Here is a 13,899-nt window from a genome sequence, read left to right as displayed (position 1 = left end):
CAGCACAGAGCCTAGAGGGATTGGGGGGGGGTGGGCAGGGGATGAGGCCACATGGTGCCCGAAGCTGGGCTCCTGTCGGCCTCACCTGATGGCCTCTGTCAAGACAGGTGGGCGACTGCCACCGTGAAGTCCTAACAGGAGTGTGTACTTCTCAGGGTTTCATCCTTCAAGGGGACTTCACAGGCCTTCATCCTTCCTTAAGTGTTCACAGGGCCCTGACAGGAGGCAGGCCCTGTTCTGGGCATTGGGGTGCAGCCCTTGATAAGCCAGGAGGTGGGCATTACTGTCTGGCTCTCTTTTCTGGGGATACTGAGGTCCAGAGAGGTACGGGGATTGTCCCAAGGACTTCTGGCTGGTAGGGGTGGAGGCCTCCAAGCGAGCAGAGGGGGTCCCCAGGGACTGGATACAAATTCTGATGACCTGCTGGGCCCTGAACAACCTGCTTGGCTGCCTCGAGCCCTGGCCTCCATCTCTTATACTCTGTAACATGTGTCATGGTCTGTCCTCACTCTTTGAGGTTGTGAGAACCCAGCGCAATGGCACCTGAAGAGCTAAGCACAGGGTCTGGCTCCAGCTGAGTGAACAGCCAGCCACTGTGATTCGGCCGCCTCGAGAAGGGAGAGGAATCCCAGCAGCGTGGAGGTGTTCTGAGCGGGCAGGCCCTACACTCCATGCAGGCAGGGAGGGAAGGGGCATGTTCAGTACTCTGGGTCAGGCATGCTGGGGGGGCGGGGATGAAGAGTCTAGAGCTGAACTGTCCCGTCTATCATTGGCCAGTCAGGGCTCCGCCCCCAGGCTGCTGCTGCAGCCCCTGGGGAGGGAGCGCTTAGGGGCCCGAAAGGAGGGGCACGGGGAGATTCGGTCCTGTGCCCCCACTTCCGTCCCTCCACCCACACCCCGCCCAAGCTCTGCCCCCCCAACCCTACCACAAAACCCCAACCCACACTATCTCCTCTCTCCAAGCTCCACCCACCCGTGGCAGAGCCGGTGACTCCTCCCCGAAAGTCCCCAGTCCCCTCGACACTCAGTACTGCCACCCATCTTACTCCAAAGGGTTTATTGAGACAAGTTTCACGTACAAGTCAGGGCAGAAGGGATGGGGCTTATAAACAGGAACCTGGGAGGGGGGCCTGGGGGCACAGGGTGGAACCCAAAACAGAGTGAAATAAATAGAGGAAGAGAGTGAAGGGTCAGGAGTGGAAACGGACAGACTATCACACAGTGATAACAACATGGGGGAAGGGGGCTCCATTAAAATCCCATTTATTTATACAGATATACAGGGAGTTACGGGGGGCCCAGGGGACCCCACTCCACCCTCCATGCCCTGCGGAGGGGCAAGAGAAGGCTATCTCTCCCCCCATGGGTCACCCCATGGGGGTTTGGGGGGCTGCCCTTGGAGAAGTGTTGGGGGAGGTAGGGTCGGGCGCTCCCCCGAGGGCATCACCTGCTCCCCAGGCAGTTACTGGCCCTGGCGGCGCTGGGTAGTGTCTGGAAAGCTGTGCTGAGGGAACTGGAGGGGAGGGGGATTACTGGGCACGCTGGTGGTGGGGGGGGGGGGGGGAGAGGCCCCCGCAGGGAGGACGATCTGGCCTGCAGCTGGCTCCAGGGCCCCAGCAGACCCAGAGCAGGGGTGCAGGGGGGCCTCCCGCGTGGCTCCCACCTGGGGCCAGGGAGGTGGAGAGGAGTGGTCAGGGGTTCCAAAAGAGAACCCGGCACCTTCTGGCATCTTGGAAAAGTTGAGCCCCATGGACACCCAGCCCTGGATGTGTGGCTCCAGAGAAGGAGGCTCAGAGACCTGGCGTGGGTGTCAGGGTGAAGGGAAAACTCCCAGAGACCATGCTGGAGGGCGATTCCTGAAGGAGGCCGCGCCCGGCGGGAGGCCATGGGAAGGGCCTCCTAGGGAGAGGGCCGATAGCACCACCAGGCCCCAAGGCAGGCAGGAGGCAGCCAGGCCTTGGGGCCTCCAGACCAAGGCCGGGAGTCACCTGTGGGAGACAGAGGGGAGGGGAGGCTGGACCACGATCTCCAGGGTGCCAGAGGTCAGGCAGCTCCGGCCCCTCCTCTGAACGCCTAGGGGCGACCCTGGTAATTCTCGCAGGGCATCCCAGCTAGGGTATTGGGATTTGGCACCCTCCAGAAACGCCAGGCAGGAGTGAGGGTGCCGGGGGCTTCTGCCCTCCCAACCCAGGCCTCCGTCCCTCCATCCCCTCACCTCAGTGCCACTGCCCGGCCCCGCCCCCCAGCCAGCGTGGTGGCCTGGGCTGGGGGGCCAGGTGGGCATCATACGAAGACCTTGGCCAGGGCGTCGGCGCCCGCGCTGGCGATGAGGGCCTTGCTGGGGTGGCAGGCAACCGCGTGGATGGCCTCCTCATGCTTCTTGCGGTGGGCCGTGATCTCCTGAACGCACGTCTTATTGTCCAGGCTCCACAGACGCAGCGAGCAGTCATGGCCTGTGCGGGTGCAGGAACAGGAGAGGCTGTCGCCCAGCAGCTCCGGGTCCCCCAGCTCCCTGCCCAGAACCGCCTCCTGAACCCAGCCATCCTGGAGACAGCTGAACCGTCCTGGCCACCCTGCCACACACCATGGCTCGTGCCTTTGTGCGTGCACTCATCTGACATCCCTGGTCAGGCCAACACACCCCCTTCACCCCCCTGGGGAGTTTCAGTCCCTTCTCCACCTGCCCAAGTCCCAGCCATGCCATCGAGAAGCAGCCCCGTGGTCGCTGGGGCTTGGTGTCTTTATCCACAAATGGCAGGTGCCCTAACTGCTAACACGTCTTGTGGGGACTGAGAGTCAGATAGGCCTGAAATTCCTGCAACCCGCTGGGCTGTGACCAAGTGAAGTGACTTCTCTAGGCCCGGTTTCCACGTGTGTGCAATGAGGGCTGCAGTACCAACATCATTCAAATGCAACGGGGCCATGTGGGAGCACACCTACTGTGGCTCCGGTGTTGTCCCCACCCCTGTGACCACTCTAACCAGCCACAGAGGGGCTCCTGACCCCTGCTCGGACAGCACTCCCACCAGCACCCCGGCCTCAGAGAGCCCCCGAGCACTCCTCTCCGCCTCCTGCAGGGAAGGGCACGCGCCCTCACTCCTGAGGGGCCAGGAGGCTCCCGACTTACTTCCTGACATCAGGAAGACGCCATTGGGGTCCACGGCGAGGCAGGTGACCGCGTCCAGGTGGGCGACCATGGAGTGCACCAATTTCCCTGCAGGGAGAGGGTGGGCGACAGGTTACTTTTCCACTCTGCACCCAGCCTGGAAAGGTGCAGGCGTTAGCGGGGACACTAAGTCTCCAAGGTGGACCCTGGGAGGTCTCCATCTGAGGCGGCTGACCCCTGCCCCCCATCAGCACAGGTGAGCGGGGGCTGGGGAGGCTGGGCCTCACCTGTTCGGTTGTCCAGGAAACGGATGCCTCTGTCATCATGGGCGGTGATGGTGAGGGGCTGGCTGGGGTGACTCACCACCTGGTTGATCTGGGTTGGGCCTGAAAAGGAGAAAAAGCAGAAGTCAAGGGGGAAAGAATCAGGAAGACCAGGAGAGACAAAGACGAGAGGAGAACCGCCATCCCGTCCCCGTCCTCTGCCGAGACGTCAAGCAGGGCTGGGTGCCCTGGCCGCTCCCTCCCGGGCCCAGGGCTTCTCCATCTGTGCTGTGGACACCGCGTGGCCCTGGGGCAAGCAGGAGGGGTGATGACCGTGAAGGCGGTGCTTCTGCTCCACCAGGCGGCCCACAGGAGAGTCCCCAGGGACGTCTCTCCCCCAGCCCTCCGGAGCTGTCCATAAGGGCACAGTGACTGGGACTCTATTTCCATCCTGCTCGGAGCCCTGGAGAGGGCAGGGCAGCCACCGTCCACTGACTGGGCAATAGGAGAAAAAAGTCCCAGGAGAAACGGGCCCTGGAGGCATTCAGACCTCAGCCCCTGGCCCTGGGCTCCCCCTTACCGCTGTTCCCCCGGGAGTCCAGCGTGAGGAGGGCACTGCCAGCCTCCAGGTCATACAGGACGGTGTCGCCAGAACGGAAGGAGGTCACGATGTGGGCAGGCTCGGTGCTGGTGAAGGCCACTGAGGTGGGGGTCCCGTGATCTGAAGGCGGAGGGAACAGAAGGCTGCCAACAGCCCCACTCCTGCCCTGCGGCAGGAAGCCTGGGCCCTTGTCAGGAGTCACCCTCCTCCAGGGGCCTCCACCCCAGGTGTCACGGCCCTCCACAGCCCCGCGGCCCGCCCCTCACCGCTGGCTGTGGAGAAGGTGCAGAGGCAGGTCGGGCTGCTGCTGCTGGGGTCCCAGATGCGGACGGTGCCATCGGCAGAGCAGGAGGCCAGGCGCTGGGAGGCGGGACTGAAGGCCAGGCCCCACACCGCGTCCCCGTGGCCCTCCAGGACGTGGCTCAACACGCTCGGGTCTGGGCCAGCCGGAGGGAGGAGAGGGCTACGTCAGGGCCATGGCCCTGCTCCAGCTTGGACAGCCCGGGAGTGCCGGCTCTGCCGAGTCACCCCCCAGTCCTTGTGCCCTCAGAGCTGCTCAGGCTCTGACCATGGGCCAGCTGTTCTCTGAAGGTTTCAGGCTTTCAACGCCCCCAGAGTGGAAGCTCCAGAGGGAGGGATTATCTGGCTCCCTGCCGTTCCCCCAGGCCTGTGACAGTACCTGGCACAAAGCCCTGCTTGGGACGTACCTTTTAAGACTCAGTTAAGGGAACAAGGGCCGAGACTTCTGCAGCCTGGCCCCTGGAGTCAGCCCTACCCTCCGTCCCCGCGGTCTTTTCTTGCCCACTCTCTCCTCCAAAGCCCTCTGGCTGTTCCCACTACGGCCTCCCTGATCACTCGGGTCCACGTGGGGTGCTCTGGCTGGGCCCTGCTGACACCCAACGTGTGACAGCCTGCCAGGCAAACAGCAGACACTGCCTGGGGCTGACCCCTGATCTTTGACAGGGTGAGATGGTCCTGAGAGGAGATACAGATCCCCAAACTCTGCCCCGACACGCCGCGGCATGGAGCCAAGTGTGTGATCAAAAGCATTATCAAAAGAGGTGTCAGAGGGCAGGCACACGGACACTGAACAAAGGGGACAGTCTGCTCACTTCTCCACTTGATATTAAACCCTGCAGCCCGGCCCAGCTAGCATCTCCACCTCCCCTGTCCTGCCTCCTCCGCTCGACCACGCAGATGCAGGCAGAGACCAGACTGCTGCCAGGGCCCACCACCTTTGCCTGGTTTGTCCCAAAGCTCCACCCCAATGAGCTTCTCTGCACCGCTCACCCAGCGCGCCCTCGTCTCATCTGACCCTCGGTCACGTGCTGAATCACCTGGGCCCAGGCTTCACCAGAGTGGGAGCCCTTGGCGTTCCCTCCCGAGTTCTCGAAGCGCGAGGCCTGGGTGCTGAGGAACCAAGAGGCCCCCGGGGGCAGGTGGGTGGGGGAAAAAGAAAGACGGGAGGGAGCTGTCCTCACCGTAACAGTCGTAGGGGTCCATGTTGAGGTCTGGAATCTTCCAGCTATGGATGCGGGCGTCTGCCCCACCACTGTAACAGTATTCACTGTGGCTGCCCATGGCCACGGCCAACACGGGGCCCCTGGAGGATACGGAGGTGGGGTGAAGGGGGGGACCAGACACTCTGGGCTCGCCTCCTCCCCTCAACAGGACCTGAGGGTGTGCCACTAGCGTATTTCAAGGCTGCTGAAAAGGAACCCAGCATCCGGACCTCTGGCTGGGCCACCCAGGCTAGCTGCCCGTCCCCAGCCTCCCCCTCCTCTAAAGGCTGTGCTGAGAACCAGCTGTGGAGCACTGGAAGCCTGCACGCCGTCGGGAGCAGGGCAGGGTATGTGCCGAGCGCTACGGGGACCTGGAGCCTTTCAGCCACCCTGCCGCCTGCCCTGGCTCCCAGGATGGCAGTGAGCGGGCCGGGGGCAGGCTGCCACAGGGGCAGGGGCACTTCCCTACCTGTGAGCCCGGAAGGCGTGGATAGGCTCCACATCTAGCGCGGCGTTCCTGTAGGTAGCCAGAGGAGCCGGGAGTCACCCTGTGCCCCCATGCCCGGATGCCCCCACCCTCCACCCCGGGGCTGCTGCCCTCACTTCTTGGCCGTGACTGCCTTCTGGAGGTTCCAGAGCTTCAGCGTGCCGTCCTCGGAAGCGGTGAGCAAAGCCGACTGGCTGTGATGGAAAGCCAGGGAGCGGATGCCGTCATAGTGGGAGCGGAGAGTGAACTTGGGGTTCCAGGTCTTCTTGAAGGCGTCTTTGCTGTCAGACAGCTGGGGTGGGGGAGCTACCTCAGGGTCTGCCCATCCCGGCCGGTGGTTCCCATACCCAGCCCCACATGGAGCCGCGTGTGGCACACAGGAGCCTCTGGCCCAGGCCGGACCGCTTCCTTCTCGTCCACACGCAGCGCCCCCTCACTCGCTCAGCGAGCTCCTGCAGTACGCAGGGCCCGTGCTAGCTTCTGAGGAGGCAATGGTGAGCCCAAGCCCAGGGGTGTCCCCGTTCAAAGGGAGCCTGGGGGAGATGTCAGAGATCATCTCCATTGCAGAGACGATCAACAAGCAGTGCCATGAATTTCAGATGCACTGACAGAAGGTGCTGGGCAGCCCGTCCTCCTCCGTGCGGGTCAACAGGCTTTCCTGGGGAACTGACACGTGATCAGGACGTTACTAGGTAAATGAAGGGGAGAGAGTGCGGAAACGGAATGTGTGAAGCCCCCGAGGCAGAGGCAGCAAAGGCGGATCTTGAGCCGAGAGGAGGCCAGGGGCACAGCAAGAGAGGGAGAGCAGCAGGGAAGGCCCAGAGGGCTGGCCCACACCCAGGAACCTGCTGCTCCTTCTCAGGGACGGGGGCCCCGAGGGAGGGTTTAGAGCCGTGGCTACTCCATGGCAGGGGTGCTGGACTGAGGAAGAGGAGAGTTGCTGCAGAGAGAGGTGGAGGAGGTCCCAGGGCAAGTCTCCCAGGGAGCGGAGCAGGGGACCAGCACACGCAGCGGGGAGAGACCGGGGAGCAGCGTCCACAGGCCTCTGGGGGAGAGTCCCCGAGACACCACAGAAGGCCTGATGGACCATGGTGGTATCCCTCTCGAGGTGGGGGGCCCGGGGAGGGCCCCGGGGGAAAGGAGACGGGCAGATTGTCAGGCAAGTCTCAGTGCCCTTCCCTGAGACAGGGTGCACCCCGACAGACCCCTACATCTGGGCTCTGTCCCTTGAGGTCATCGCTTCTGCCAGTTGTTCAGGACTAGAGGGTCTACCCCCTCATGCGCATGCAGCCCTGGGGGGGGGGTGCGTGTCTTCATTTCATTTTGGGGGAGCAGAAGAACCCAGCATCTTCCTGCTCAGACTCTCCCAACCCGCCCCCGCTGCCCTCCCAGAGTGCCTAACTTGGCTGAGATCACCAACCACCTGGAGTCTCGCTGGAAGCTGCGCTAAGTGTCCTACCACAGGAACAAGCTCACACGCGCCCACTTCAGAGATGCCCAGAGAGCCAGCGGCCTGGCCAAAGATCTCAGGTTCAGGACACTGGCCCTGTCTCTCTGCATTCCAGCCCCTCTGCCCTGCCAGCCTCCACTCATACCAGATCAGCCTGATTTTTTTGTGTGTATGACTGGAGGTCACCTTCCCGTCCACAATCCCCGCCTCCTGCACAGACTCCTACCCGCTCTGCCCCACCCCAAAGGCACCTGCTGCCTCTGATGCTGTATTTGGACTCAGCATCCCTTTGCCCCTGCTTTGTGCCCATGGTGGGTCCTGGATTCAAGATGCATGGGAGCCTGGGGTGGAAGGGAGCACTGCTGAGAGGAGCAGCCTGGCAGTGAATGAAACCCAGGCTTCAGAGCCTGCTAGGCCAGGCACCTCGGTGACCCCGTCCAGTCCCAGCGCCTGTCTGCATCAGCATCCCTGTGACACAGGGTGAGCTGGCGAATGATTTCACATCGTCCTGCTGTGTGAGGGGCTGGGTGCAGGCAGGCACCCGGCCAGAGCTCAGCCAGTCCCAGCACTGCGCCGGAGGCCTGGGGGGGCCCGAGAGGGATGGGGCACCCCAAGGACTTACATCACAGCTGAGGTCGTTGTCGTTGGTGACGGTGAGATCTGCCAAGTCCCCCAGGCTCACCTCCCCGCCCCCGATAGTGTCCATGATGAAAACGTCTGAGGAGAAGCCAAAGGAACCTGGTAGGGGGAGGGGAGGGAGGGGGCAGAGAGGGGCCGGGAAAGAGAGAGAGAGACAGAGAGAGGCGGAGAGAGGTGAGAAGGGAGACAGAGAGGCAGGGAGAGAACAAGATCAAGAATCACAGCTGGAAAGAAAGAGACAGGGAGAGCCAGACAGACAGACAGGGCAGGACAGACAAAAAGAGGGAGACAGAGATAGACAGACGAACTTTTGGGACAGGGAGGCTGCAGACCAGAGGCTGGGCTTCAACTCTGAGGACACAGAAGCCCGGGGCTTAGCTCTGCAGCCTCCCTCTGCCGTGGGCTCCTCAGGACTGGGTCAGGGTGCAGGAGCCGCTTACCTTCGTGGGGCCGGGGCTGGGGGGTGCCAGGAGGCGGGCCGGTTACTTTGGGGGGCAGCCCATCCACATCCCGAAGGTCAGCCAAGATCCCCTGGAGTTTGACCCGCCGGCTTTCTGCAGGACCAGGGCGCAGACGGGCGGGCGTCACTAACTGGGCACTCAGCCACGTGGGGAGGGTGCTCTCCTGCCACTGTGGGGGCACTGGGGAGCCCTGGGCTCCAAGTGGGGTTGGGGACAGGCAGAGGAGAAAGATGGAGAGGGGACCCTCCATGGCCTCAGTCCCCCGTCATCCTACGTGACCCCAGGGGCCTCAGAGCTCAGAGTCACAGGACAGGAAGCGCTGCCCCCTGCCTTCCCCGCGCTGGGTCTGCATCCTGTTCCCCCTCCCCATCCCCCCAGGTCCACCAACTGGCCAGGGGTGAAGGGCTGGAGGCCCTGCCTCAGGAAGAGCTGGGCCTGCCTGTGACCCCCTGAGATTTTCCAGGGAAAGGGAGAGGGCCTGGCCACGGCGATACAGCCTCCGGCTCTCCGGGGCCACTCTCCCCTCAGGAAGTATATCCGTCCGGTGGGGACCCTGGGGCAGGAAGCAGCTGCAGGCGCGGCGGGCAGCAGTGTGCGCCCGCGGGGAGGAAGGCCGGCTAGAAACCCCCCAACTCACCCAGTTCATGGTGGGTCCCCTCTCCAGCACATCGCCGCGGGTCTGGAGAGCCCTCCCCATCCTCTCCCGAGCCCAGGAAATCAAACTCGTTGATGGCGTCCTCTGAGTCGTCCTCCTCGTCTTCGTCCTCCATCTCAGGAACCAGGGCCTTGGATGGCAGCTGGGGCGTGGAGACCACCAGAGAGAGGTCAGGGCCCAGCCCACTTGGTCTCCCAGAGCAGAAAAACCAGGGTTCCTGGCCACGGCCCCAGTCCCACACCCTGACGCCGTGCTCCCCCTACTGGAAGCCCTCAGGGCTGCACCTCTCTAGGGCTCCCGGGCCGTGCCAGCCCCCAAGCCTGGCTCTGGAGACCCTTTTTGCTGCTGCCCGCCGTGACCCCCACACAGGGCCCTCCTCCTCTCGCTCAGGCTGTTCCTGCTCCCCCGTGCCCTGCCTCCCAGCCCAGTACACTTCTCAGGAAAAAACGTCAGATAATATGACAACCTGTTTCGGGGGTGAAGGAAGCTATACTTGGGTGTATGGGTGTACAGGCATGGAAGGAGACACTACCAAGTGAGATCAGATCCGTGGATACAACAGTAATGACGATGGACACTTACCACAGTGCCGGCCTCTCGGGGTTACTCAGTGCACTGACTCAGCTTCACATATATGATTTCACAACCCCACGGAGTTACCACTCTTCTCATTATTACTCCCATATTACAGATTAAGGAAACTGAGGCTGAGCAGAATGAAGTCCCTTGCCCCAGGTCCAAGCCACTCCACATACATCAAAGACAAGCTTTGGGCTGTGAGGCTACCTGGGGGTCTCCAAGTCTTCCTGGTAACTTCCTATACTGGCTGCATTTTTGTTTTCTTCTATAACAAGCAGGAGCTACTTTTAGAATGAGAAAACACCCCAGTTCTTCCTTTCTGAGAAACAGAACGCTGGGCGAGTGAATACAGAGTCTGAGTTTTCCCACACTCGGTCATAACCAGGGCTGAGAACCAAACCCTCTCGTTTTCCTCAGTCCACAAGCTTGGACCCCATCCCAGGCCTGTGAATGGTGGGGCAGCATCGCGCCTGCGTCTCCCCACCAGACCTTTGAGACGCGGCCTCATGAGGTGACATCTCGCACGCAGACCTTTAGCCTCCCAGTTCCTAAGCATCACTATGTTCACCATCAAGTGCCATCCGGGAGGGAGCTGTGTATTTGGCACTTCAGAGACTGCACTTATGTCGCTTAAAGAGAGTTTCAGAGCTTTCAAAGACTGTTCGGATATGAGTTCTGCTTTCAGTGCTGGCTTAGGACACAGCTCACCCTCAGCACTGGGGCTCCGGGACCAGTGGACTCAAATACCACCTCTTCCAGGAAGTCTTCCCCCTCCTCAGTGTCCCCAGCCTGGGCCCTGCTTCAGACAGGCTGCGGATTCCTCCAGGCGCGGGTGACTGCGTCCCAGAGGCTCAGCACCCCAAGCTGGGTCTCCAGAGTACCGACATGGAGGTGGCTATGCTAGGGCATTTTCAGGGGCCAGCCTCTGGCCTGTGTGGGAGGAGGGGGATGGGACGTGACTGCTTTCCCCTTCCTCTCTGGGAGAAGACCTAGGGTCAAGGTTCAGACAGCCTGCCCAGAGAGACGATGGTAGGGCTCAGTCCCTGAGAGAGGCCTTGCTTCTCTTTCACCTCCTGGGGCCGTTGGTGCCACGCGCCTGCCTGGTGTGAACTCATTTATTTTATTTTTCAAACATACAGATTTTATTTACTTATTCATTCATTTTTGGCTCTGCCATGTGGTGGCTTATGGGATCGCAGTTCCCTGACCTGGGACTGAATCTGGGCCGCACCAGTAAAAGTGCCGGGTCCTAACCACTGGACCACCAGGGAACTCCCAGGACTCATTTTAATGAATTCCTCAACAACTCAGAAACAGACTACCAATCTCTGAGGCTGACACTATGACAAAGAGAATCACGTGTCCCTGGTTACAGAGCCAGGCCAGTGGCCACTCTGGGAGGCACTCATGGGCGGGTCTCCTGAATTGTGGTCTAGTCACTGAAGGTCAGCTGGTGGAGACAGAGACCTGGGGACGCGTGAGACCCTGCACAGTGAGCCGCCTGATAGGGCGTGTGGGACCGCTGCAGGGAGCACGCGAGCATTTCTAACAGGAGCGCAGGGCAGAGGGGAGGTTTCCCAGAGGGGGCTGAGGGAGACCTGTGAAAGGAGTGGAAATCCACCAGGGGGCACGAGGGACCAGGCGTTCTGGACTCGGAGACACCCTGCTCTTCCTGGAACCCCAAGGCCAGGGCTCCGGCTCCGGGCGCTCCGGTCCCCTCAGCGTGCTCACTGAGCCCTGGACCCTGCGCTGAGCCATGGTGGGGGCCCTGGATACAGAGTGGAGGCCGGGGCAGGCCTGACACCAGACAGGGAGGACCCAGGATGGTCCCGATCAGAATGGGGCAGCCCATAGGAGATTCCTGACCCTCTAGGGAGAAGGGGAGCAAGGGCGAATCAGAGAAGGCTTCCTGGAGAAGGGGGTGTCTGAGGCGGGTCTGAGGAGGGAGGGCTGGAGTTCGGGTGGGAAGAGCCGGTCAAGGAAAGCCCCCGAGGCTGTCTCCTCTCCCACAGGGCCCCCTTCATGGGTGCATGTCCCTGCCTGTAACTACCTATAAGCCCACTGCTGGCCACAAGCTCCTTCCTGCAGGGACCAGACCTCTGTGTCTCCATGTCCTTGCTGCCAGCATAGAGCTTGGCCCAAGAGGCCTACACTGACAGGTGAGACCAGGCCCCGCCTAAGGACAGCGCCACCAGGATGGCAGGAGCACTGGGCTCTGGCAGTCCAGGAGCAGGGGTGAAACGTGGTGGGAGCCCGACCTCCAGGCCAAGCTGAGAAGACCTGGACTCTCCACCTTGTAAGCAGTGTCCCTGGGCCTGGGTCCCGCCACCAACAGCAGACTGGACACTCGCATCCTACAAAGTGACCCCCAGAGCTCCCCAACCTGACTCCAGGCTAAGCTGGCGGCTCGGCCACATCCCCTAAGGGTGCTGGGGAGGGAACAGAAAAGACCCACACAGCCCCTGGCTTGGGGAGCTCACAGTCTACTGCGGGAGACAGCCGGGGGTGCGTTAGAACATTTCCAAGTCCCACTGTGGTTGGGCTGGCGGGAAGGAGAACGCGCCATGAGAGGGCATCTCGGGGCTGGCCTGGCCTGGTGATTCAGGAAAGGCCACTTGGAAACATCAGAGCCCAAGGAGGGAATGTAGAGAGAACGATGAGGGTACAGCTGGAGAAAGGGTTGCCCTGACAAAAAAGACCAAGGCGCTTCGGAAGGGACCAGAGGCCACAGCATGGCTGGACAGGAGACGGGAACGTGGGGAAGGGATGGACCAGTCCTCAGAGGAGCCCAAGAACACCCCCAAAGGCCCTCTGCATGCAGGGGGGCCCTCCTGGATGGGGGCCCCCCGGGCTCGCGCCCTCACCTTCACGCGCTGCTTCTTGTGCTGCACACTGTCCAGCTCGTCGTCCTCGTCACTGTCCTCGTCCTCGCAGTTCTGCAGGAAGGGGATCTGCTCCAGCACCGAGCCGCCCAAGCGCTCTTTGCCGTCCTTGCCGGCCGCATTCCTGCCCAGGACAGGGGGGCAGAGGGGCTGTCAGTCCTGCCAGACGACAAAGCTCGGCTGGGAGTGCGCTGAGGCTGGGGGGCAGGAGCCTGACCCCAGAAGAGCCTTGACTCTGACCCTGCACAGGGCTTGGAGCCCAGCCTCGGCCAGGCGTACCCCGGTTGGACCCCTCACTGAGCTCTGACCCTCCCCCCAGTTCCAGATCAGCCCCCGACCCTGACCACACGTCCCCCGCGTGTGCTGAGTCAGACAGAGAGCTGGTCACGAGATCGCCGCTGACTCTGCAGCCCTCATCCCCACGGCCGAACCACGTGCACACAGGGCAGGGAGTGGCGGGGACACACCCGGCGACAGGAAAAGTGGGATCGGTCAGCCCAGGACTGCTCGGGCCCCTCACGGCCTGCGCCCTCCCCACGCCAGACGGCGCCACCTGTCCACCTCCGGGCCTGCTGTTGAGTGGCTCCCTGGGGACGACAAGTTTGCGCCAAGGAGGTCATCTGCCACCAAACGTGACTTGAGGGCAGAATTCGAAGTTCAGATAAACATGGACGGCCTCCCAAAAGGAGGCTACCACCGGGCTGATGCTCCAAGCGTCCTTGTCAGCTGCCCGGGAGGACAGGTGCCACTCGGTAGAGACCCCCCCAGCCCTCAGTTCCCAGCCTCCCTGCTCGGGCTTTCGTCCCCAACGCGAGCTGTCTCCGCCCAGCCCCCTGCTCCTCTGGGGGCCTCCACACGTGGAACGGGCTCCTTCCTTGGTGCCATCTCTGCACCCTCTGCCTCAGTGACTGCCCAGCCCCATGGTTTTCAAGCCCACCTGTGTGCTGGTGAACTGGAGATACAGTCATGAGTCAAGTGCTGCCCCTACCCTCGCCACGGGGGCTCACAGAGACCTCACACACTCCACTCGTTCTGAATGGCCCCCTTGAAGCCCCCCACTCATCTCCTCCATTTGGGTCAGCATTGCTCCCAGCTGCTCAGATCCCACCCTTCAGTCACCCCAGTTTCTTTACCACTCCCCCCACAGCCAGTCCTTTCATTATTGCCGGCTCCTGCTGAAAACCTGCTGAGAAGCGGACCGGCCTCACCCCTCCACTGCTGACGTCCACCGTCTCTGGCCTGGACGTCTCTAGGAGTATCTGACCGGCCCTCCC

The 13,899-nt window shown here is 62.2% G+C and overlaps 1 protein-coding gene and 1 long non-coding RNA gene across 4 annotated transcripts in view; one reads left to right on the top strand and one right to left on the bottom strand.

Annotated features, from left to right (window-relative positions):
- Nucleotides 1-1,247: 1,247 nt before the first annotated feature.
- Nucleotides 1,248-13,899, bottom strand: part of STRN4 (striatin 4) — a 24,719-nt gene continuing 12,067 nt past the window's right edge. For 2 of the 3 annotated variants that reach the window (XM_070450667.1, XM_070450669.1), the window contains exons 6-18: nucleotides 12,608-12,749; nucleotides 9,147-9,306; nucleotides 8,489-8,602; nucleotides 8,032-8,147; nucleotides 6,076-6,251; nucleotides 5,942-5,989; nucleotides 5,452-5,573; nucleotides 4,237-4,407; nucleotides 3,950-4,090; nucleotides 3,394-3,492; nucleotides 3,128-3,214; nucleotides 2,216-2,453; nucleotides 1,248-1,988 (exon numbers count right to left, since the gene is read on the bottom strand). In XM_070450667.1, the coding sequence (XP_070306768.1) occupies nucleotides 2,284-2,453; nucleotides 3,128-3,214; nucleotides 3,394-3,492; nucleotides 3,950-4,090; nucleotides 4,237-4,407; nucleotides 5,452-5,573; nucleotides 5,942-5,989; nucleotides 6,076-6,251; nucleotides 8,032-8,147; nucleotides 8,489-8,602; nucleotides 9,147-9,306; nucleotides 12,608-12,749 (1,546 nt within the window). In that variant the 3' untranslated portion in view covers nucleotides 1,248-1,988; nucleotides 2,216-2,283. The remainder of the gene's footprint in view (nucleotides 1,989-2,215; nucleotides 2,454-3,127; nucleotides 3,215-3,393; nucleotides 3,493-3,949; nucleotides 4,091-4,236; nucleotides 4,408-5,451; nucleotides 5,574-5,941; nucleotides 5,990-6,075; nucleotides 6,252-8,031; nucleotides 8,148-8,488; nucleotides 8,603-9,146; nucleotides 9,307-12,607; nucleotides 12,750-13,899) is intronic. The other variant, XM_070450668.1, reaches the window with a different exon arrangement.
- Nucleotides 5,571-6,251, top strand: LOC139029821 (uncharacterized). Its single transcript, XR_011482051.1, has 2 exons — nucleotides 5,571-5,819; nucleotides 5,996-6,251. It is a non-coding gene; the product is annotated as an uncharacterized lncRNA (long non-coding RNA).

This window comes from Odocoileus virginianus, chromosome 20, assembly GCF_023699985.2.
Source record: "Odocoileus virginianus isolate 20LAN1187 ecotype Illinois chromosome 20, Ovbor_1.2, whole genome shotgun sequence".
In the NCBI taxonomy this organism is placed as follows: domain Eukaryota; kingdom Metazoa; phylum Chordata; class Mammalia; order Artiodactyla; family Cervidae; genus Odocoileus; species Odocoileus virginianus.
This window is presented reverse-complemented; position numbering and strand designations above follow the sequence as displayed.